Source organism: Octopus sinensis, linkage group LG26, assembly GCF_006345805.1.
Source record: "Octopus sinensis linkage group LG26, ASM634580v1, whole genome shotgun sequence".
NCBI classification, from domain to species: Eukaryota; Metazoa; Mollusca; class Cephalopoda; order Octopoda; family Octopodidae; genus Octopus; species Octopus sinensis.
In genome coordinates this window covers 11,455,625-11,482,006 of record NC_043022.1, presented here as the reverse complement: position 1 = coordinate 11,482,006, position 26,382 = coordinate 11,455,625, and the positions used below count along the sequence as shown (strand labels likewise).

General features: G+C 37.8%; 1 protein-coding gene across 3 annotated transcripts in view; it reads right to left on the bottom strand.

Annotated features, from left to right (window-relative positions):
* The window catches only part of LOC115224757 (basement membrane-specific heparan sulfate proteoglycan core protein), a 369,665-nt gene that overhangs the window by 104,044 nt on the left and 239,239 nt on the right, over positions 1-26,382 (bottom strand). For all 3 annotated transcript variants that reach the window (XM_029795652.2, XM_036513837.1, XM_029795655.2), the window contains 17 exons: positions 25,886-25,978; positions 23,869-23,952; positions 21,896-22,014; positions 20,621-20,729; positions 19,150-19,263; positions 16,007-16,134; positions 14,124-14,210; positions 13,946-14,004; positions 12,006-12,088; positions 10,321-10,461; positions 9,476-9,667; positions 7,849-7,944; positions 7,207-7,290; positions 6,421-6,651; positions 6,111-6,227; positions 3,683-3,810; positions 604-690 (listed from right to left, as the gene is read on the bottom strand). In XM_029795652.2, coding sequence (XP_029651512.1) covers positions 604-690; positions 3,683-3,810; positions 6,111-6,227; positions 6,421-6,651; positions 7,207-7,290; positions 7,849-7,944; positions 9,476-9,667; positions 10,321-10,461; positions 12,006-12,088; positions 13,946-14,004; positions 14,124-14,210; positions 16,007-16,134; positions 19,150-19,263; positions 20,621-20,729; positions 21,896-22,014; positions 23,869-23,952; positions 25,886-25,978 — 1,952 coding nt within the window. The remainder of the gene's footprint in view (positions 1-603; positions 691-3,682; positions 3,811-6,110; positions 6,228-6,420; positions 6,652-7,206; positions 7,291-7,848; positions 7,945-9,475; positions 9,668-10,320; positions 10,462-12,005; positions 12,089-13,945; positions 14,005-14,123; positions 14,211-16,006; positions 16,135-19,149; positions 19,264-20,620; positions 20,730-21,895; positions 22,015-23,868; positions 23,953-25,885; positions 25,979-26,382) is intronic.

Genomic DNA, 26,382 nt, shown 5'->3' with positions numbered 1-26,382 from the left:
AATATAACATTGAAGAATGACACCAGTACTTGACTGGGACTTATTCTATTGATCCCAGATCAGTTATAGTTGAGCATAACTATGATAGGTGTTCCAATTGTGACAACTCCATCAGTTATACATCAGGAACCATACTGTTCAATATTTTCTTTATTTAACACTGAAATTTGTCTGCTATTATCAGCTGGTTGATGACCATATGTTAGCTCTGCCTGTCAAAATTGCCAGTAAATGGACAATGTGTGTGTGTGTGTGTATGCCTTTTTTTCCTTCTCCTGCCCTTCATCTTATATTTTCTATTTGATATGTTCAGTGGAGGTGGATAAATAACAGGCTAGTCTTCATTACTTCAGCAAAAAGGTGGCCATTAAAGACAGTGTGACTGTTGACCTACTTTGTTAGGGATGGCAATAGAGGGTGAACTATTTTTTGACTCCATATATACATATAATTGCATAATAATAAGATTAAGAGCATCACTAGTTTCTTCAGATTCTTCTGTCTTTGCATATTATTTGCACATTATTATTGCTATCAATATAATAATTAAGTGAGGAAGAATTTTTTAAAAGTCATGTCAGCAAACCCAAACTTGATACTTACACACCACAGTCACGTCCTGCATAGCCAGGACGACAGTTGTCACAGGTTACCTGGCTATCTGGAGCCAAGTAGCATGTTGGAGAGAAGCTGAAAGATAAAGAAATGACATTTAAAAGAATGGAGAAACAGAATTATAAATTTAGAAGAAAAAATGGTTTGGGTGCCAGCCTCCCTTTGCTGGTTAAGCTCCTCCAAAAATTATCATCATGTAGTGTATATGTGTAGTTAGTGGGCATCAAACTAGTAGAAACTAGTGGGTTTTAATGTATGTACCTGTAAAATGTACAGCACAGCATTGCAAGCACACATATCACTTTTACTGTACTCCTGCTGCTTACAAAAGAGACACCAACTTGTGTCACCTAGGACCCTTATTTCGTTAAATTCAGCCTTGTTTGAACAGACCTTTGTTTCATTCATGGCCTATCAATATGTTTCTAACCCTGGCATACCTTGGACAATATTGTCCAGTGTACTCATATTTTTCTAAAGATGAAGGTGCAATTTATGGGAGACTTGGCTGCTATTTCATGTAGATTGAGCAGCCATGTAAAGATTCCCTTGTTGTGTCACATCACCTAAATATTTAAAACAAGGTGATCTAATTTAGAACTAATCCATCCATTAGGTAGCTAAGTATTACAGATATAATCACAGCACAGTACCAATGATAGAATTCAAGTCCCAGAACTTTTGGCTAATAGACGAGCATGCTAATAATTCAGGTAAAATAGCTGTAGGCATGACTGAGTGGTTAAGAAGTTCACACCACATCTTTGCACAGTCTTGGAGAAATACCTCTTCTACCATAACCTCAGTCTTCTATATAGTTGTATCTTATGGCAGAAACAGCTGTAAGCTAATGGAGTTCATTACATAATTTCTTGTCTACTTGTCCTTTACGTAATCTCTTACGCTCTGTACTCAATGAATGCTTTATCTCTGAAACACATGTATATTGAATTCTAACACCTAGTTATTCGTATCGTTATGCCTAAATGAAAATATTAATATACTTTTCTTGTGAAATTATTCACACTACAGTGGTAGTCAAGCATGTTCTCACCTGATCACAGAGGTATTCATGAACAAAAATAATATTTGTCTATTTAGCAATTCACACACACACACACAAATAGGTATGAATGTATGCATGTGTATGTATATCTTTTGACAAAATATATCACCAAAAGATATAAACAAAATCTCTTGACATCTGCTTGATTTACAGACACTCCCTTGTCACTATCACAACTGTTAGAAATTTGAATCAGCCCATTAGAAACCAGTAGCCAATAACACTTTTGTTCATAAATTGTGATATAAATTATTATATATAAACAAGACCACTCAGAGAGCGCAAACCTCCGCCAAGGCAACGCCAACATCCTCTCAATGACTAGCCAGAAATGATTTTTAAAATGAGAATATCTGAAATAAACTTGACTGCTCTCACAAATGAGAATATTAAAAATGAACCCAACTGCTCTAAAAAAATTAAGTAAAAATAACAGGAAAAATAATCTGGAATCCTTGTCCGGTACCAGCTCAATACCAAAATCTAACCAGTTTGTACCAGTCATGAGGTCAAACATTCCTGAAAGTTTCATCCGAATCCATCCAGCGATTCTTGAGATACCACGGACAAACAAACAAACACAACTGAAAACAATACCCCCACCTTTGCTAAGGTAGAGGTAATAAATCAGTTGTGCATAATACTGTAAAAAAAATCTTTACTTTTTTTGTCTTTAGTCAGTAAAATGTTATTTCCTATTTGCTTCTACCTAGAAATCAAAGGAAATGACTACCATTCCCTTCAAACTTTGCTTTTGTAACCAGGACATCAATGTTTTGAAACTTATCTATTTTGCATTGAATTTTGAACAGATTCAGCACTGAGTCAGTAAAGCAAAGCAGAAATATTATTATAACAAATAAACTGCTCAATACTACAGATTTGCTTGTCAGTTGCTGACAATATGTGCATCTCTGATCACGAGCAGTGGGGGAGCATCATAACCATATGTTGAGAAGGAATCTTTATCATCATCATCATCATCATCGTTTAATGTCCGTTCTCCATGCTAGCATGGGTTGGACGGTTTGACCGGGGATCTGGGAAGCCAGAAGGCTGCCCCAGGCTCCGGTCTTATCTGGCAATGTTTCTACAGCTGGATGCCCTTCCTAACGCCAACCACTCCGTGAGTGTAGTGGGTGCTTTTTACGTGCCACCTGCACTGGTGCCAGGCGAGGCTGGCAATGGCCACAGTCGGATTGGTGCATTTTACGTGCCACCGGCATGGAAGCCAGTCGAGGCGGCACTGGCTTCGGCCACGATTCGGATGGTGCTTTTTACGTATCTCCAGCCCAGGGGTCCTGGCATCTGCCAGGTGCCAGTCATAGGATTGGTTCAATTTCGATTCCGATTTCGATTTCACTTGCCCCAACAGGTCTTCGCAAGCCAAGGGGAGTAGGCATAGGTGCCTGTTGTCGGATGAGGTTCGGTATCGACTTCGCTTGCCTCAACAGGTCTTTGTGTGTCCAAGGGAGGAAAGGCATGCATAAGTGGGCTGGACTCACTTGTCCTGCCTGGTCTTTTCACGCACAGCATATTTCCAAAGGTCTCGGTCGCAGGTCATTTCCTCAGTGAGACCTAAAGTTCGAAGGTCGTGCTTCACCACCTTGTCCCAAGTTTTCCTGGGTCTACCTCTTCAACGGGTTCCCTCCACTGCTAGGGATTGGCACTTTTTCACACACCTATCTTCATCCATTCTCGCCACATGACCATACCAGCGCAATCGTCTCTCTTGCACACCACAACTGATGCTCCTTAAGTCCAACATTTCTCTCAGGGTACTAACGCTCTGTCGAGCATGCACACTGACATTACACATCCAATGATTTCAATAAATGTAACAAAAGCAATGTTTGAAGAAAATATTAGCCATTTTTTATAAGAAAAAAGAAAATCTTGTTATACAATGTTATCAACACTAAAAACAGTAAAACAGAACACAAACAAATGTTAAAAACAGATTACAAAAAAAAGAGAGAATTTTTCTGTAAACAAGCTTACTTGTTTGATGGTAGGGTCAGAGGGCAAGCACATGGTCGACAGTCACTGGAGGTGCCAAATGTAGCATCACCATAAAAGCCAGGTTTACAGATTTCACATCTATCACCTGCTGTATTGTGTTGGCAGTTCTGTGGAGAAGAAATATTGAGGTGAGCAGGCAATGGGGGAATAGAGGAGAAGGTTCTAGTATGTAAATAAATCATTGTTGAAATTTCTAAGCTGGAGTGAAATAAATATGAATGAGGAGAAGGAAAAAGAGAGAGATCAGATACACACATGATTTGTATAATATATACGTCTTTCTATGTATGTGAGTATCTCTAATCAGGGAACTTTTTTAACCAGTTACCTCCAAATATATTTATTGACACCGACGTTACCCCCTTGATTTGAAAGGAAGAAAATCATAGATTCTTTGAATTCAAAAGGTTTATAGAATTGTAAATATAAAAAGTAAAAAACAAATGCGATAAAATAAATTAATATCCTTATTATGAAATAAAAGGATTTTTCTAGAAACTTTTTCACTTCAGGTTTTGGAGAAATGATAGTGTTTCCTTTTTGTTACAATTACATCAAAATTGGGATATTTTGATGCCAGAGCAATTTGGATAGTCTTCAGTGTCCAATCGATTTTGTTAAAGGGTTGAATGAACAACTACTTAAATCTACTTAAACAAAGCAAAAACACATGTCAAAAAATAGGGTTAAGGCCTATGATAGACAACTGACAAATAATGTCTGTTTAGTCATTTAACAACAGCTTAGCAAGCAAATAGTTCAAAATGGCATGATGTCTCCTAAACAAAGCCATTACATTGGACAGATGCAGTGTTGCCACAAGAAAAAATTTCTGTTGTTACAAAGAACATGTTTTTTATATAATTTTACTTATGTCTAATGAATCCTTATTTTTACCCCACATGAGGTAATTTACCCCAGTTCGCTAAACCCTACTCTAAGTGAATATAAGCATCTCTAAAGACTCTGCCAGTCAAGACCCCTACTGAAATAGGATTATGCATACAGAAATTCTTTACCAAACCAATACCTGCAGCATTAATGCCACATGATACAAGAATCAGTTGAGGCAGTTCAGATTTGTAAAAGCGCACATGTATCTAGCTTCTCTCCTGTAAGGATATGCATGTGTATATATAAATAAAACCACAATAAAATCAAATGGAAATTGTAGTTGTGATACCTGGGCCGGTGGCACATAAAAAGCACCACCTGTACGTGGTCGATGCCAGCGCTGCCTTGACTGGCATCTGTGCCGGTGGCATGTAAAAAGCACCAACCGATCGTGGCTGTTGCCAGCCTCCCCTGCCACCTGTGCTGGTGGCATGTAAAAAGCAGCCACTGCACTCACAGAGTGGTTGGCATTAGGAAGGGCATCCAGCGGTAGAAACACTGCCAGATCAGAATGGAGCCTGGTGCAGCCTCCTGGCTTCCCAGACCCTGGTCAAACCGTCCAATCCATGCTAGCATGGAAAACGGACGTTAAACGATGATGATGATGATGATGATGACATGCATTTACACTCATCAAGAAGGATGGTCAACTAATATAAACTGTACAAAACCTTTAGCAATGAAGACACAATTTATCACTTGCAATTGTAACAGAGGGCCTACCTGAACTCTAAAAGTAAAGTTTTTTCTTCTTGTCCTTGAAATCTGAAATATATCTTAGCCAACTGGCTGGTTCCACTCTAGCAGCAAAGTTTGACTCTTGCCTCATTAAAAGTCCTTTCATCATAAAAAGGAATTTATTTTCCCCACATCCTGATTACACAAGCATGTACATATTCTTGCCTACACATTTTCTTCAAAAACAAAAAAAAAAACCTCTCACCAGTCTCTCTCTCTCTCTTCTCTCCCCTCAGAGTGCTATCTGATATACAACAGATTGTGGTGGAGAGCTGTTGCCATTTGAATGCTGCTAAGCAGGATAATGGTGAAAGGGACTAGTTGAAGAAACATAACTTCTAAGAGCCAGGCAGTTAATGAAGTTGGTTACAAATGAGTGTACTGGGAGGAAGTACAGGGCTTCATTGGAGTATAAGGAACTGCTAGCAACAGCAAACACCCCTTTCTCATAATATTAATTAATCATAATTAATCTAAAGTCTGGCATTGTCTACCTCAGCTTCGTTGACCAGAATTAAACATAACTACAGGTGTAATTTAAACTAATTATAATTTCTTGGTTCACAATTAAACATGTTAGCACTGTCAGTGCACTTTACAAACCCTTTGTATGATATGCTTGTGAGGATTTAATAATTCCTGGCTGGTATATAGATTGGGTGATAAGACTGATAATTAACATTTGATATCAGTTTTAACCTCAATGCATGAAGACCTTAGGGACCACTAAAGGTGTCAAAGAAATAATTCACAGTATCAAATCAATAGTACTCACTACACATTTTCCTGTCTGTGGATCACATGTTGATGAATGCTTATTGCAGTTGCACATGACACAACGGCCCAATGCAGTGCCTTCTTTCTGAACCCTAGAATAACCTGGAGAACATTCCTTGAGAAAAAAAAAGAAAGAAAAAAAATCAAAACAAAAATTAATGATTGTTAAGTTAGGTAAAAGAAAAGGAAAGATCGGAAAGAAGGAAGAAATTGTGACTGGAAAACTTTTCCTTGGCTTCAGATAATTTGGGAGTAAATAAGAGCAAAGGATTTCATGTTGTGAAAAATAAATAAAATTTAATACTCACTTGGCAGGAAACACCTGTGTAACCTTGAGGACATTCACATAACTCTACCATAGGAGCACGGTCAAGTCCAGTAGCTTCTGGTACAGCAGTTTCCATGGTCAAATCACGTAGGCTGATAACATTCATTTTAGTGTGATAGGTTGCTCTGATCAAGATGGCATCAACGTTGGCAAGAGCAGACAAGAAGACTTCTCGGGATGGAATGGAACCATCAAACATATGGAACGATTTCTGAAGACAGAATAATAATTGAAAAATAATTTGTCAGAATGAATATGCTTTCACACACACATACACACATTTCTAGTGGTTTGATCTGGAAGAAAGGTCTGAGCTGATAGCCTTCATAAGCCCTCTAGGTCTGTCAAAATCAGTACAGTTAATGTTCAACTTGTAAATCAATGGCTGCAGAGAAAACAAGTGTAGAGGAAATTGCAGAAAGCCAATGTGCTGGGAAAGGACTGAATTTGTCAATATCCTTCTTCTTATTTATTTAAAATTAGTGTCATCTTTCACTTTCTTTACTTGTTTTTAATCATCGGATGGCAGCAAGTACATCACTATTTTCAAGAATGTTCAATTATACTGACCCCGGCACTTATCTTCTCTCCATTTTATCAATCTCTGTTAACCGTATTATAAATAAATGACCTACCAAACTACATCTCTTTAGAGAATTCCTTCACTCTAGGAGTAAACACCATATGAAACTTGGACAGATTTGCACTGGTACATGCAAAACACACACACACATACAAAAAAAAAAAAAAATAAAAGGAATCTTACTTCAGTCAGCAGAATTTCATAGTTCTGTGGTGTTGATGCTCTAGCTGATGGGTTGAACAAATAATAGAGACGCTGGCCATTAGTCTGAAAGGAAATAAATGTAAAAGATGAAGGAGGGAAGAAATGCTAAAACAACTGATTCTAATTTAGGTACAAAACCAGTAATTTTTCGTGGTGGTGGGAAATAAGTTGATTAAGTTGACTCCAGTACTTGGCTGGAATTTTATTTTATCAACACCGGAAGGATGAAAGGCAAAGATAACCAAACCAAGATTTAAACTAAGAATTCAAAGAGTCAGAAGAAATACCATAAAGTATTTGGGGGGGGGGCTTAGTAGTTAGAGTGTTGGACTCATGACTCTAAGATTGTGGTTTTGATTCTTGGACAGGACGATGCGTTGAGTTCTTGAGCAAAACACTTCATTTCACATTGCTCCAGCTCACTCAGCTGGTAAAAAAAAAGGGTGATCCTGCAACAGGCATCCCATCCTGGGTATAATATATATAAACCAGAGAATCCAGTCCTATGCTCCTTATGGAGTAATGAGGACTACCCAATTTGTCTGATGCACTAATGGTTCTGCAAATTTAGACCTCTTAGAAATGCCAAAATAAAACACTCAGTGTAACATGAATACTTACAATGATTTCAACATCTGTTTCTCTGAAGAAATTTCCACGACTTTCATCAACTGAGAATTCCATTGTGAACTTGAGATAACCACCATAAGATGTCACCTACAAAAAGAATGAAAAAGATAAATAGTAATGTTTGAAAGGTATTCTTGCATGGATATTACTGAAGTAGCAGAAGCCAGGGGAGAGGATTTCAACCTTTTGGACTAGTTATTCACTCATCAACATTTTTCTGATAAAATCAATTACTATACAGAGCAGTATAAATGTGGGTATGGATGTATGTAATTAAGTATGTGTACATGTGTGTATGTGCGTGTATATATATATATATATATATATATATATATATATATATATATATATATATATATATATCATCATCATCGTTTAACATCTGCTTTCCACGCTGGCATGGGTTGGATGGTTTGACTGAGGACTGGCAAACCAGATGGCTGTACCAGGCTCCAATCTGATCTGGCAGAGTTTCTACAGATGTATGCCCTTCCTAATGCCAACCACTCCGAGAGTGTAGTGGGTGCTTTTATGTGCCACCAGCACGAGGGCCAGTCATGCGGTACTGGCAACGGCCACACTCAAATGGTATTTTTACATGCCACCTGCATAGAAGCCAGTCCAGCGGCACTGGCAACAACCTCACTTGAATATTGTTTTTAACGTGCCACCGGCACAAGTGCCAGTAAGGTGACATTGGTAACGATCACGCTCGAATGGTGCATTTTATGTGCCACCAGCACGGGAGCCAGTCAGTGGCCCTGACAACAATCACACTCGGATGGTGCTCTTAGTGCTTCACTAGCACACATGCACACGTACACGCATACAGCACAACTGGTAACATGTAATCCAGTACAACCTGCTACATGGTCAGGCCACTGGCAATTAAACTGACACACTCACTAGGCAAGCCTGGCAAGGAGGTTTGCTAGTAATCCAGCAGGACAAAAAGAATACTTAGAAATTCCAAACTGCTGTCTGCATGTTGTAGAGCACATAGTATAAGACACATTATAGCTTTCATTAAAGTCACGTCTTTAATTGAAGGTTGCTATGATATGAAACTGAGTGACATTTCAGAGACAAATAACTTGCTTTCGTTTGTCTCCAGATTGTTTGGTTTTGGTAATGAGTTGATGTAGCATTCTGCAAACTGTTCTTAACTAAATTTTCATGTGGAATATAGTTTCTAATCACCAGTAATATTCATTTGAGTGAAGACAACCCACAAGGTGAGTGTGTTAAACCACAAGGCACCAAAAGAGAATGACTCTCCCCAGACACAACAGAATATGCTTCAACACACGAACTCATATAAAGAATCTTGCAAACGAAATTACTTTTGGATTGTTTTATTTTTCCTACACCAGGTGCAAAAATAAGAAATAAGTGAAAATTTTACCAGTGATTGTGTTAAATAATAAGGCACTAAAAGAGAATGACTCTCCCCAGACACAACAGAATATGCCTCAACACACAAACTCATATAAAGAATCTTGCAAACCAAATCCAAAAACGAAAAGTAATATTCATATTCTTTGAATAAGTGGACAACCATCATATAATGTATGTATGTATGTGTGTGTGTGTGTGTTTTATTGTTACTGTTATTTACCATGTCTCCTCTGAATTTTGGTGGGAGTGAAAAATACAAGCTTTCTCTTTCTCGTTGAACAGAATCAAATGAATCAAATGTGATTTCCTTTTTTCGTGCACTGACACTAAAACCATCCACAACATTGCGAGACATGGCACGATTGGTTAAAACAATACCATGAGAATCTTGACGATCAAATGATGGTTTTAACTGTGAAAAAACAAAAGCAGAAAGAAAAACAGAGTAAATATGAATTTTAGGGATAAAATTAAAGAATAAAAAAAAAAAAAAAGAAACAAAGATTTGTTTAGAATTTATGGGTTGCTGAGCTCATGGGTTTCTGTGTTCTGTAACTAGTCAACTGTTGGAGTGTGTGTGTGAGTGTGTGTGTGTGTGTCTGTGTGTGTGTGTGTGTGTCTCTGTGTGTGTGTGTGTGTGTCTGTGTGTGTGTGTGTGTGTGTATATTTATGTATGTATATATGTATGTCATTTCCAGATTGGAGTTTAGAGTTAAATTTGACAGGTCACCTGCTCAGGAGCAAAGTTATAAAGAAAAGGGTCACATTCTCTTTGTTGTCCCTTGTACAGTCTTATCATCATCATCATCGTTTAATGTCCGTTTTCCGTGCTAGCATGGGTTGGACGGACACTTTCTTTAAATCAGAAATCTCTCTTCAGTTATGTTTCTCATATCCTTGTTGAATGGTTTTCACATGTATAATGCTAACTATTGCAATAATATAGATGATGAATGTAAGAATGTGTGTATAAATGCCTGTAATGATGCAGTGAGTGTGGTGAATAAACAACAGTCAAATTCGTCACAGTTCAAGTCAAAATAACAAAGTTCGGTGTTTGCTCACCTCCATTCGGTAGAAGTTAGAGCTGGAACACTTGTTGGTAATGCCCATACAGTAGCAGGACAAACATCCTTGTGGGTTGTCTTCACTCAAATAGAAGTAGTTTGGTTTACAAGCATTACACTTTGTCCTCTGTACAAATGCCTAGAAGTTAACAAAAAAAAGACAGTTGTTAATTTAGTCAATGCCTGGAATATGGAAATGCTGCAGCATGAAGTGACAAGTTTTAATAATACATCAACACTTTAAATGAGAGTAGGTACTTTGCAACTCCAATTTCGGTAGCAACACATCATATGTTATACACAGCACGAGCTGAACTAACAGTTATCTGTTCATCTTCCTTTAGTATCATCATCATCATTTAACATCTGTCGTCCATGCTGGCATGGGTTGGATGGTTTGACCAGGGCTGCACCAGACTCCAGTCTGATTTAGCATGGTTTTCTATGGCTGGATACCCTCCTAACACCAACCACCCAAGTTTCATGGGTGCTTTTACATGCCACCAACATGGGTGCCATTTGCATGACACCGATATGTATACACACACACAGAGGCAGACAGATTATATACACAAGTACATAACAGTAGATATTTAAGTCCCAGTGACCCAAATCCGAAACCTGAGTTTGTTTTGTTTCCCAGTTGTAATCGTTTCACTTCCTTTATGCCATTAATAATAATAATGGTTTCAAATTTTGGCACAAGGACAGAAACTTCGGGAGAAGGGGTAAGTTGCATCAACCCCAGAACTCAACTAGAACTTATTTTATTGGCCCCAAAAAGAATGGAAGGGAAAATTGACTTCAGTGACTGCTAAGCATTTTGTCTGCTAACAACTCAGCCTGGTTGTTGCCTTAATAATAATAATCCTTTCCACTAAAGGCACAAGGCTTGAAATTTTTTGGGAGAAGACTAAGTACTTACATTAACTCCAGTGTGAACCTGGTGCTTATTTTAGCAACCCCCAAAAGACAAAAGGCAAAGTCAACCTTGGTGGAATTTGAATTCAGAACATCAAAGCAGATGAAATGTTGCTAAGCATTTTGCCTGGCTTGCTAACAATTCTGCCAGTTCACCACCTTAATAAGGATAATAACAACAACTGCAGTTTCTAAATTAGGAAAAGGTTTGTTATAGGTTGTTCCTTCTCGAGCCACACCTGGCTCATAAGGGCCAGTTTCCCGGTTTCCTTGGCGTATAGGTTCCCCAACTGGACGGGACGCCAGTCCGTCGTAGGTGAGCTGCAAGATGCAGGAGAAAAGAGTGAGAGAAAGTTGTGGCGAAAGAGTCAACAGAAGTTCGCCATTACCTTCAGCTGGAGCCACGTGGAGCTTAGGTGTTTTCGCTCATAAACATACACATCTCCCGGTCTGAGATTCAAAACCGTGATCCCTTGACCATGAGTCTGCTGCTCTAACCACTAGGCCATGTGCCTCCACAAAAGGTTTGTTCAATATCATTGACCCCAATACTTGACTGGTACTTTATTTTCTTGACCCAAAAGGGAAGAAAAGCAAAGCTGGCTGTGGCAAGACTTGAACTCAGTATGTAAAGAGCTGTAACAAATTCTAATAATGATTGAATTTAAAGTCAGGAAGCTGTAGACAAACCCCTTAACAATTTGCACTACAGATTTTATGATTAAATGTTTAATTTATGATAATAATAGGATATCGACATACCTTACATCTACATTGTTTAGTATTGGCATCGCATTGTGTGTTCTGTACAGTTCCACGTGGATCACACATACAGCTGGTGGTATCTGTGGAGATAATAAAAATAAACACATGTATATATATAAACATACAAACATACTCAACTATGGACATTTTTTTCATCCACAAGTAAGGTATAAATAGTTAAGTTCATGCTAAGATATTTACCCCTTTAGTATTCAGGTTACTCTGTCAAATGTAGGAGCACTCCATCGGTTGTAACGATGAGGGTCCCAGCTGATACGATCAACTGAACAGCTTGCTCATGAAATTAACGTGTAAGTGGCTGAGCATTCCACAAACATGTGTACCCTTAACGTAGTTCTCGGGGAGATTCAGCGTGACATGGAGTGTGACAAGGCTGACCCTTTGAAATACAGGTACTGCTCATTTTTGCCAGCTGAGTGGACTGCAGCAACATGAAATAAAGTGTCGTGTTCAAGAACACAATGCGTCTCCGGGAATTGAACTCACAACCTTACAATCATGAGCTGAATGCCTCTGACCACTAAGCTACGTGCCTGTCAAATGTAATGCTTATATATTAACATTGTTTTAATTTAATCATGCATTATCTTGTAGCTTTGAGATTTTAATGATGTGATTATATGTATTCAGAATGACGTTGTTGTGTAGGTGTAAGAGGCTGGATCTGGTTGCTTAGAATATAAAAGAGATAGAATATTTGGGCTGGATATGGTTGGTTTAAATGCTAGGGAGCTAAAGCATGAAAAATCAAAATGGCTTACTAGAAATATATAGTGAAGATGTCCATACTTGAAGAACTGAATGAGATTTATTGAGGCAGTATTCTACAGTCAGATGTCCTTCCTATTGCCAATTTTTATTTGTTTTTCAAATAAAGTATTTTGTTATTTCACTGGCCTTTACAAGTTGAAACTACCAAGGTTTGGGACATAGTGTTTATAATAAATGTAAACAAACATCACCATTGCTCAAAAGATCTCAATGGAAAAACACATTCAATGAAATTCTGTACAGTTTTTATCTAATTTTACAGATAAATCATTGGTTAGCTTAAGGCTATAGTAGAAAACCCTTGTCCAAAGTACCATGCAGTGAAATGGAACCTGAAACCAAGTGGTTGTAAAGCAGACTTCACAACCAGAGAGCTATTCTGTTGTTATAACAAATAACTAATTTTATCTCCCAAACATGTTTTAGCTTTATTCTGACCTCATACTTGTTGAATTAATAACAAAGGAATCATTAACAGAGAGAGAGAGAGAGAACTGTACACTTATGTCAGAAAGTAAATGTTTCAGAGAAACCATCTGCTTGAAAAACAGTAGATGCATTAGTCTTAATTATTTATTGCATAATTATAAAGTCTAATTGTTAACTTAAATTAATATACCATATGGTACATTAATTAATTCTGTGTGTAAATACGCTTTTATTTATCATTGCTTTAACATAATTACATGTTTTTGGAGCTGGTTAGTCTCATACTAACTTCCAACTTGGAACTCTACATAGTTAGAGGTCTGCTAGGTCAAGGCTGCCAACAAGAAAGTGTGCAAATAGAACAATGTAGAAGCCTTGATGTGGCCACTTGGCTTGCTAGAAATAATAATCAAATCTCTCTCATATCACACTCTACTGTCTTAAAAAAATAAAGTGTAAACTGGTTGATACAATATTAGGTATACTATATCTGAAAATGAAATGGGATGGTCAAAGTTGGAAAGTATTTGATCATAAGTCTACATGCTCAAGAGTGATCATATGGGTAGACAACAATAATAGTTTCAAATTTTGGCACAAGGCCAGCAATTTTGGGAGTAGGGGCTAAGTCGATTACATTGACCCTAGTGCTCAATTAGTAGTTATCATAAATAACAATAATAAAAGAATTAATTTTTCAGAAACTTTGTACTTACTGCGTGTTTTACAGAAATCTCCAGGAGCCATGGGGTTGCCCTCATAGCCAGGCAGACATCTGAAAGAGAGAGTAACAGGAAGTTTGAAAATTTATCTACAAAGGACAAAATACTCAACTGCTTCGAAATAGGAGAAATCCTGGTTGATAATAATGCAATGCTTATTCATTTGACTCACCTTTCACATCGGCGTCCTGCATGACCAGGAGGACAGGCTGTGCAGGTAACTTGACCGTCTCTGTCCAAAATACACGTTGGACTGAACCTATAGGAAAGAGGAAAGGAAAGTGGTTCATATTACATTGTGGTAGACAAGTGGAAGCCATAAGATATTGAAACACATCACAATGTCATACAGTACTATTGCACTGTATGAGCACAGTATAATGCTATATAGTACATTAGCCATTCTTTAGCACAATCATACAACAGCAAGGCGGCGAGCTGGCAGAACCGTTAACACACTGGGTGAAATGCGTAGCCGTATTTTGTCTGCCGTTACATTCTGAGTTCAAATTCCGCCGAGGTCGACTTTGCCTTTCATCCTTTCGGGGTCGATAAATTAAGTACCAGTTACGCACTGGGGTCAATGTAATCGACTTAATCCATTTGTCTGTCCTTGTTTGTCCCTTCTATGTTTAGCCCCTTGTGGGCAATAAAGAAACACATTATATCACATCATCCAGTATCACATCATCCGGTATTACATCATACAGTACTGTACAACAGTACAACATATACTATTAGTTTACCATACCACTAATACTTAACACCACACTACAGCACATCATACCACACTGTAACATATACTCATACTAAAACTCATCATAAAATACTATCTCAATATATAGCCAACTATAACGCACTATACCACTCTATGATGTACAATAGTATATCACTCTGTACAGTAGAAGGAAGCTTCTTCAAAGTTGTATGACCTGCTAGAAATAGCATCCAAATATCTCACATAAAAGAGAGAGAGACTTTGGATAGTGTAGTCTGTCTTATTCTGTATCTGAATAAAAGACTGGATGGTCATAGTTGGAATGCTTCTGATCACAGGTTTATTTAATCAGGGCTGACCTGGGCTAAGCAATAGCAACATCTACAAGATCCAAGATCATAGTATTCAAGCCAACAAAACAACCTGTAAATGGTTGATTGCTTTGCCAGAAATAGCAGCTAAATTTTTCTCAATTCACACCCTGCCTCTTTTTAAAAAAAAGAAGTAAGATCACATTAAATAATGCAGTTTAAAAAAGGTGAGACGGTCACAGTTGGAATGACTCTTTCATTTGTCACATCCTATCTCATACTACTGATTATTTTACACTACCTCTCTCTCATTTCCATAGTTTAAATTTATTAAATCCATCTATCAACTCTCCTATGAACTAATCATTTCTGACATTAGAGACTGTCACCAGCTTCAATGAATTCTGGATTTCACAGACAAAATGCCCTTCATCATGGATCTGCCAAGTCAGAGCTAACCAGTTTGCTGGACATTGTTGTAGAGCTGAAAAAGAGGTAATTTCTACTCTTCTCCTCTGGAAGCCATCTACTCACAATAGCAGAGGGCGCACACTCTCCTACCCTGAAGTAATCTCCAGGGATACAGGCATCCAGCAACAGGACCTCCGTAATGCCATGATGGACCGTGAAGTCTGGCATAGCATAGTAAATTCCATTGTCTTGACCACGGTCGAACAATGATGATGATGTTAAGCAATGACAACCACCAGTTAATCAATCAAACAGGGAAGTTTCTACAAAGTCATTCGACCTACTAGAAATACCAACCAAATCTCATGCAAATCATAATCTGCTATCTTAAATAAAGAAGGATGCATTGAATAAGTTGTCCTTGGTAGTAACGATGGGATGATCATAGATGGAATACCTTTAATTGTGAGTCTGCTGGATCAACTACCTTGTGTTATTACAATTATGATAACAGCAAAGGAGGAATGAAACTCAGAATTACACAATAAGATCATGGCCAGTCATAGAGTAATACATAGAGTAATATAAGAGAACATAATTCAAGATAAAACTTACTGGTTTGGTCGGTCGGTCAAAGGACAAGGACATTTCTGGCAATCATTGATGGATCCCTTGCTTGCATTTCCATAATAACCTGGAGCACAGCGGTCACAGTGATCTCCTTCTGTGTTATGTTTGCAGTTCTACAAAGAAAATTCCAGATGATACAGATTATTTTATTTCACATTTTTAACCATTTTCCAGTCTAAAATTACTGGTACAACACATCAAGATTATATAACAAAATAACTGTATAAGCATGAAGATAAGGTAGTGTTGAAATATTGTAACTGGTCATTGTATCACTACATCAACCGGACTATCAGATGTTGTTATGCACCACCGGTCACAATGTGTTAGCTTTATGACTGAATGAAATGGAGCAACATGAAATGAAGTGTTTTGCTCAAGAACACAATGCACTATTGGTCTGGGAAATGAAACCACAGTCATGCAATTGTGAGTGCAACATCCCAACCATGAAGCTATGTGTCTTTACTAGTATATTGACTAATATATATATATATATATATATCTATACAATATGTTACATTACTCGGTAGTCAAGATAAAACTCTGAGTTTCAGATGCCGAAGTGGAAATCCACAACACCATCTCTTCGGTTATCTGGCTAGATAACCGAAGAGATGGTGTTGTGGATTTCCACTTCGGCATCTGAAACTCAGAGTTTTATCTTGACTACCGAGTAATGTAACATATTGTATAGATAAATTTCCTCTATTTACATAATATTGAGGTCTCTTTCTTTCTTTTGTTATCTTACCGTTTTATCAATATATATATATATATATATATATATATCTAAAAATTCAATGACTGAATATCATACAAACTGCTCTTTTCACAAAAGACAATTTCTATAAAACAAAATGACTAGTTTCCTTTTATGTCTAAATATGGAGAGTAATTTTTAATTGCATATACATGAAATGCAGTGTGACATGTATTCTACATCTAGCTAGATATAGACAGCTGAGATATATAAATGTATAAACATACGAGGGGCGTTCAATAAGTAATGCCCCTGACCCACTTGCAGTTGTTTGATCTAGCTGAAATTTTGCATGTGCACTTATTTATACCTCTATAGATTAAGTGGCGAATTACAGCTCTGAACTAATTGTGGTTTCCGATTTACAGGTGTTTGAACTGAGTCAAGTGTGAAATGGAGCCTGTTGAGTGTCGAGCAGTGATCTGGTTTTTGTATTTGAAAGGACGCACACCACGGGAGACTTTTGATGAAATGAAAGTAACTTATGGTGATGATGCCCCATCATATGACCTTGTAAAACGCTGGCATTGTGAATTCAAACATGGTCGGAACTCTGTGGAAACAGCTCCCAGATCTGGTCGCCCCCTTCTGCCGTTGATGAGACGTCTGTCCGTCAAGTTGAGGCTGTCATTTTGGAAGGTCAACGCATAACTATTCGCCAAATAGCCCATACGGTCAAGATTAGTACCGGGTCTGTGGAAACTATCATTCATGACCATTTGCATATGCAAAAGGTGTCTGCCAGATGGATTTCCAGGTTGCTCACACCTTTCCAGAAGCAAGAACGCGTTGAGTGCTCGAGGATGAATTTGGAGATGTGCCAAGAAGATGAGTCAAAATTTTTCAAAAGACTGATCACACAGGATAAAACCTGGGTCCATCACTATGATCCATAGACCAAAGCCCAGTCAATGCAGTGAAAGCACCGTGACTCACCTCCTCCAAAGAAGGCAAGGGTGCAGCCCTCCGCTGACAAGGTTATGCTCACAGTCTTCCGGGACCAGGACGGAGTAGTGATGACAGATTTCCTGGCAAAGGGTACCACAATTACAGGAGCCTATTATGCTTCACTTTTGAGGAAATTAAGAGAAGCTATCAAAATCAAGAGGCAGGGCAAGATCAGCAAAGGCATCCTCCTCCTGCAGGACAATGCTCCGGTCCACAACTCGCGTGTCACCAGATCAGAAGCACAGGCGTGCAGCTATGAACTCCTCCCCTTGCACCCTCTGATTTTAACCTCTTCCCAGCCATGAAGTTGATTTTGAAAGGAAAGCGTTTCCCAGATGATGCAGCCTTGATTTCTGAAGTCACGTCGTGGTTGGAGGACCAAGCTGGGGGTCTTCTACAAAAACGGTCTCCAGAGCTGTATCAAACGATGGGAGAAATGCATAACTCTGGGTAGTTCCTATGTAGGAAAAGACTAATAACTGTGCCAAGTGTCGTTGCTCTACTGCTATGGGAAGTGGGTCAGGGGCATTACTTATTGAACGCCCCTCGTATATGAGCACAAAGAGGGATAAATGTGTGTGTGTGTGTGAGTACAGATAATGGTGTTGCTTCCAACATTTCCCAGAAGCTGTCAGGCTGTGAAAATAAAGTCAACCACCTTTCTTCTTAAAGCCACACTGTGCTTTCACTGCGATTGAATCAGTAATACCGCTGATGAGTATCTAAAGTACCACCTTGACCAGGTCCTTACAAGAAATATCCTCTTCAACAGCTGTGAAATTCGATGTCTTCTTTAGTTGTCACATTAAGACTAAGCAGCACCTCCACATGAACTACTTCCAGTGCATTCTAAGAATTATCTGGTATGCATGTACGTTTCACACTAAAATACTGACTAAGACCAACTGCAAAACTGTTATGACCACATAATGGTTTCCATGTTGGCTCCCTTGGAAAGTTCAATAGGTGAATTTAATGCCTGATGTTTACAAGTGTTAACAAACAATGCTGCCACTTCACCAATCTGTACGGACTGGCTCAGTTATGACTAAAGCTCTTAAAAAGAAGACCAAGTGATTTGTTTGACCAAATAGAACTAGAAGTCAAATCTCTCCCAAATTACATCCATTGTCTTAAAAGAAAACACAGGAAAGACATCAAATAAATTAGACCCTAACCCTAACTTGTCTCTAAAATGACTTGATCGAAGGTCTGCTTGATCAGAGTTGAACTGGGACTAAAGAACAACTACAAAACAACCCCACCCAACAATGGTTACATATAATGTCGCAAGAAAAAACATCTTCCTGTTAAATTTAACAGGAAGGCATTAAAAGTAAATTCATGTCAATTAATTTGAGTGGGAGCTTGTCAAGTGTCTTAATTTAAGAAAAACAAAAAGCTTCTGAATTCTTACCCTGCATGCACCTGTGACTGGATCGCACTCGGAAGAGTGACCATTGCAGCGACATTCTTCACACAGTCCAAGGTAAAGACCTTGTACAGTTCGCATGTAGCCAACATCACAAGACTATTGAAAGAGAAAAAAAGAACAGTAAGTACAACAACAAAAAACAATGATAATAAAAATTTCATACAAGTCCAGAATGAGCTTTTTTGGGGTTTTTTTTTGTGATAGATTATATAGCTGACTGCTTCAATCCCAGTATTATTATTATTATTATTATTATTATTATTATTATTATGATGATGATGATGATGATGATAATAATAATAATAATAATAAGCACCACTCAACATTTGTTTTCCATACTAGCATGGGTTGGATATAATAATAGCAATAATAATTTCTAACATAGGCACAAGGCCAGAAATTATGATAAGAGGAAACATTCAGTCATACAAACCCAAGTCTAGTCAAGTAGTGGTCATCCCTTAGGTTGGTTCTGTGCCTATGAACCTTCTCCAGCACTACTGCCATCAAGTAGGTTATTGACACTTTGGCTACAGTGACTGAACTTGGATGAATACTGGAGTGGTTTCTTGTTGCCTTCTCCAGGTGGGTGGGATATGAACTCAGAATGTTAGGAGCTGGAAAATCTCTATATATATAAACGGCAAAATGTCTGTGTGTGTGTGTCCTTTATACAAATCCACAATTTTTCAGTTAGAGGGCTCGCACTTTCTATGGTCATTCAAAACCATCCAAGGGTGGTCGTGCACATCTTTACATTTCCCCAGTCATCCCACAAAGCCATTAAAAAGTCAATAGAAGTGACTTTTTTGTGAATTTTCTATCCAAAACCCAATCAAAATGCCCGAAACTTGATACGCCAATTGAATGGCAGCTAGCTGGAGATTTAGACAGTACTCGTGTGTATGTGCACACACACGCAGCTGTATATGGATGAACTAGCGCTATGACCCAGCATTGCCGAGTCATAGCGCTAGTCTACACTAAAGCATTGTAGCTGATGCTTCAGCAATTCTGCCACTCTCCCATTTGCAGAATAGCATGAAATGAAGTGGCTTGCTCAAGAACACAATATGCCACCTAGTCTGGGAATTGAACCATGATTTAACTATTGCAAATGCAATACACTAAACTCTAAGCCACACACCTTCACACAGACCAAAATATTTAACTGGTATTTAACAGTGTTTCTGACTAAAGTAATAATCAGTCAATTATACTGGTCACAGCATAAAATAAGTACTTATTCTATCAGCCTCAGAAAAGCAAAGTTGACTCTGGAAGGGTGAAAAGTGAAGCTAATTTCAGCAGTTTGAATTTTGACCATAAAAGGCCATGACTTTGGACTGACACTCAAATGATTTCACCACTCATTGATAGAAGGTTACATAATTGTTGAGGGAATGTATATATGACAGACTAATTTAGGTGAAAGACGTCAAAATGGGTTTACCTCACAAGAAAGTCCTCGGTAACCAGTGGGGCAACTACACTCTTCAACAGCATAAGCTCTTTCTCCACCAAATCTCCTTTCAGCGACATCAAGTGTTACATCTTTGATGCTGTTATAAAAAAATATCAAACAAAAGAAAATTTTAAAAATCAGAAGTTTAAAAATCCCATTAACTTGACATCAAATATGAGCTAAATTTTCTCTTGACAAAACTAAATTTCTCTTTGACAAAGACCATGTTTGAATTTGTAGGCCGCCATTTTAACAGATTTACATTTGTGAATTCCAGCCCTATATTGCTACCTATTACTGTGTTCTAAGGTTTCTTAGAGTCTCAACAGATTCATATACATTAAGGGTAATCTCATTCCACTCATTATATTCATAAGAAGCCATCTAATTTGGTTACCCCCAAGTAACAAGGAATCCTCTGTGATTGCCCCAGCTGCTACAATCAGCAACTAAATCTCCCTCACTTATCACCCAACAGTCTTAGAAAAAAAAAAAAAAAAAGCAAAAGAATAAACACATCAGACAATGTATTCTTAGATATTCCTTGATAACTCTAAAAACACAAAATTGTCCTAGTTGAACTCCCTTAAATTTTTGAACAACAACAGGTTCAGATAATTGATACTGCTCACTAGGTTTTCTCATATTGTAATCTGAACAACAGAAGAAAACTCAGCCCTCAGATATCACCTGATTAAGAAGATTAGCTGAAGTTGAAAGAAATTTAAGTTTCAAAAAAAAATTTTTATGACTTAGAGGATCAAAAGTAGCCCCTTTTACCTTATTCAGTTCCTATGAGACCAGCAGAAAGAAGGGAAGTAAGTATTCTCAAACCAGAAACTTGTCTCAAATTCTGGTAACTGCATGAACCTTGATAACTTGTACTCAGGGGCCAGATGATGATGGTTGAAGCATTAAACTGAGCAACAGATTACGTCATCCCAAGACCTATAAGCTGAGGTAGGGATGGGGTTCAAGTAGTGAATCAAACTAGGGTCTGGTGGGGTCTGTGAATATCTTAGGGATCCTCCTTCATAAAAAAAAAGATTTCATAGTCCTTTGAATTTTGAAAAGAGCCTCTCTCACTTCCCACCCCACCAGAACCTGAAAGCAGTGTTGTTCTACCTTGCAAAATTTCTCATTTCAAAATTTCTATCACCTAGCATGAAAGGTCTCAATTAGATGATGTGCATACATGTTAAGAGAAGCTGTTTAGCTTCTAAAAGTGGGAAGAAAATAATAAAAGAAAACAAAGGCTTTTACCTAGCAAGGTTAGTGTTCACACTGTATGTTGCTTTGATTCTTATTCTCTTTAAACCAGCCAGAGCCATCAAAAGATATTCCCTAGTTGTAGGGCCACCATTTATACGTTCCCAGTGTTGCTGTTGAAAACAAAAAAAAAACAATATTAAACAACAGGAATAGGTATGTTCTTTCTTATTCTCTCATAATATTTTAGTGTCAACTGTCAAGGTTTCAAATACTATTTATGCTGAACATATTAAATATGTTTTGTACGAGATGTGTATGCACTGATCCTAATGTATTAGCGTTACATATTTCTATTCTTTTTCTCTTAAACCTGGTACTTATTCTATCAGTCTCTTTTGCAGAACCACCAAGTTATTGGGACATAAACAAACCAACACTGGTTGTCAAGTGGTGTGGAGGACCGTCCAACCCATGCCAGCATGGACATTGGATGCTAAATGATGATGCACACACTCACACACAAACAGGCTTCTTTCAGTTTCTGTCCACCATATCCACTCACAAGGCTTTGGTCGGGCTGGGGCTTTAGTAGAAGACACTTTCCCAAGGTGTCATACAGTGGGATTGAACCCAGAACCATGTTGAGAAGCAAGCTTCTTCTCACACAACCACCTATGCTCATTATATTACTAGGACTAATTTTTTTGACATGAACATATTATATATGAGTTTCACCATCTGTCTCATATTTATTGGTTATTTTAAAAGGAAGTCTTTGCTAAATCTGGTAGAAATAGCAGCCAAATTTTCTTCAATGCAATCTATAGTCTTAAAAATGAAGGACAATGTACAGTGTAGGCCCTGTTATAAATACAAGAAATTGCGATGATTATAGCTGGAATGTCACTGCCAGATATACTGTCTTTCAAATAGAGTATTAGTGCTAATGTACACACACACACGCACACAGAGTCCTTGTACAAGTTGAAACAGAGTTCATGCTTCAGGTATTTTCTTGTGCAATCAGTGGATGCTACAATATCATTTCCACTCCTCGAATGTAACCTGTGATGTTTCAACAAGCTTACAACAGGCTATAGGAACTATGTACACTGGAACAGGAGTCAAAGTGGTGACTCCCAGGTGGAAACTATGTTGAGTCTGACATCATGCAGAGGTATTGCAAGGAGACACTCCCACACACTTTCTCTTTGTTATTCAACACACTAAGACAAGCCATCAACATACAAGAGTAAGTCAGAACTTCATTTCCCTATTATACTTGAGTGGTTTAGATGACTCCTGCTGTGTTCCTAATAGAACCAAATTATGCAATTATGCATACAACATCAATCTGCTCTCTAACCATACAGAACAAACACAGGTGCTCTCAAGTAGAGAGAAGAAAGAGTGAAGAGTGTGCCAAAACTTTTTTTTTCTTTGGCTAAATACCATGAAAACTGAGGTCATTATCAACATTATCCTTCCAGACCATCTGCCTATACTGACAATTTTGTCAATCAGTCAATCAAGCGACAACAACAATATTTGAGATGAAAGATGGAACTCTTATATGTGTATATGTGGGATGACATCAGCAGCTGGGGGCTGACCAGAAGAGGAAGGGACAGGAATGACGCGTGCACAGGCAGGGGAGCATTGGGCCTTTTTCGATCAGGGTAACTGACAGAGCTGGACGTGTGAGCGCTTTGTCAAGGTAGGGGAAAAAGCAGCTGCTATTTTTAGCATTCGGGTCGGGCCACATGGAATGGTGCGTTACCGCTGGAGAGGTCTGCATCGATGAAGAAAAGGTAGGTGTCCTTATTTAAAATCTCCCACATACACCACAGTATATGCATGTGTATGTACATTTGTGAATAAGACATATTAGCAGTCATAGACTTTGTGATGTGAATTCCTTTCATAAATATAAATGAATTAATGCTCTCCTTCATAGAAAAAGAAATGCCAAAAATGAAAACATTTCATATAAGCAAAGTGTCAGATTTGAAAGGTAAGCTTACTTCATATATAGGGACTTCAAATGACATATGTTGATCAGGTTCAACTGGTTTTTTAAATGTATACTTCAATGTCACATCATTACCCTGGTAAAGAGAAAAAAATAACAAGAGTAAGATATTAGTACTTTTAAAAGAAAAAAAATTAAACCAAAACCTAAGAAAACGAAATCTTAAACTTGAGTTTTCATCAATTTCACAATGACTGTATTTTTGTACAAACCAATTATGTAGTTAAATTATTAACATATTTGATGTGGTCAATTTTAAAACCTAAACAGAAATAATTATGAGGTTCAATGGTTAATATTATTCTAATCATTTCAGCCACCATGGGAGACAACTTTAGACATGTTTTGATATAATTAAACCTCCTCAAAGAAGTATTGTGTCTACCATACTTTCTGATGTTGTGATAAGCAACTGACTAACCACATATCAATATTACACATGACTAAGCATGAAAACTTATCAGGTTGAAAAACAAACAAACAACCTGGTAAAAACTATCCAGAGGTACCATCTGCATGAAAAATCAATGGCTAAGTTAGTGTCAATACATCTAATGTAGTGAGTATCAAAAATCCAATTTGAAATACTTATTAGGTGAAAAAAAAGATAGAATTAACTTGAGGGGACCTTATTCTCTCAGACACAACCAGAGGTCACATTTTAGCCTGGTGCAGCCTCCATGGCTTACCAGACCCCGGTCGAATCGTCCAACCCATGCTAGCATGGAAAACGGACGTTAAATGTTGATGATGATGATGATAATGAGGTTAAGTTGATTTAACTAAAACCCCAGCACAGTGGTTTCAAAAATACTGTCTTTAGGCAGCAGTTTTGGGGGAGGTTGTAAATTGATTACATTGACCTCACTGCTCAACTTGTACTTATTTTATTGACCCAGAAAGGATGAAAGGTAAAGTCGACCTCGACGGAATTTAAACATAGATTGTAACGGCAGACAAAATGCCTCTAAGCATTTTGTCAGGCATGCTAATAGTTCTGACAGCTCACCGCTTTACTAAACCCCAGAATATTACCAAAACATTAGCCCTCCTACACACACTGGGCTGGTGTCAATGATGTTCAACTGCTTTACTAGTTCATTTGTGCTCGGCTTTTATTCAACTTATTTCCTTTGATCCAACATAAATCTTCAGTGCTTTCTATCCATGAATCACAAATCTGTTGCAGCACATTTAATTTTTTTCTTTCTCTTTATGGCAGTATTCAGAAAGGCAGCAAGCTGGCAGAAATGTTAGCACGCCGGGCGAAATGCTTAGCAGTATTTCGTCTGCCGCTACATTCTGAGTTCAAATTCTGCCGAGGTTGACTTTGCCTTTCATCCTTTTGCGGTCGATTAAATAAGTACCAGTTATGCACTGGGGTCGATATAATCGACTTAATCCATTTGTCTGTCCTCTCTGTGTTTAGCCCCTTGTGGGTAGTAAAGAAATAGGTATTTTGACTGTCTTGATGGTCATCCTTCCAGGGTCGATAAATTAAGTACCAGCTGCATACTGGGTTGATCTAATCGACTGGCCTCCCCTCCCCAAAACTTTCGGGCCTTGTGCCAAAAGTAATAAAAAAAAAAATGGATTCAGAATGTTTGCTAGTGACTCAAAATAGGCTGATGTTAAGCTTGGTTGTCTGTAAGGAGATTTTTTACATATGCTTCACAAAGGAAACATCAGCCATTGGAAAGAAATCTCCATGTAGTTGCTTCCCAGATAGAATTCACAGCTAAATCTCTTACAAAATTTAACATGCCATCTTAAAAAAAAAAATGGATGAATAAACTGAATAAGTTCGTCTAAATACTTCAAAAAAGAAGATCGGCAGAACATAGCTTCAATGCTAATTGGATGATGCTTCAATATTTTTGATGGTCAAAGAACCATGGATACCAACATTAAACAGGGATGAAACTTGACTAAAAGGGACAGTTACATATGAAAATTCACAAATATTTTCAAACACTGTTAAGTAAGACTAAAGTTTGCAAAAGACTTACTGAGATTTCAATGTCATGGCCACCAGTTGGAGATGTGTTGATACCTGGCAGGTAATTGATGGTAAAACGCAGATATCCTCCGTATGAAGTGAGCTACAGAAACAACAACAGGGAAAAAGAGTTTCATTTTAATTTGCCATTAAGATAGAATTGCACAATGATATGATTAAAAAAAACCGGTTCTTTTTGGTTTGGAGAAATGGCATTCCAAAATTAGTGTTGAATATGGTTTGTTAGTAATAATTTTTACCCAACAAATTAGAAATGCAAAATCATTGTTCAACTTGAAGATATAGTAGAAGACACTTTCATGCAGTTGAATTGAACCTGAAACCAAATGGTTTCAAAGTGAACTTCTTAACCACTTGGCCATGTTTTAATTGAAAAATGGAAGTTATAGAAAGTTACTGTGTAAATAGTTTGTTTAAAGCAGATTCGTTTTTCAGTAGAAAACTGAAGTAGATTCACTTCAGTTTTACTGTACTGCTTAGGAATAT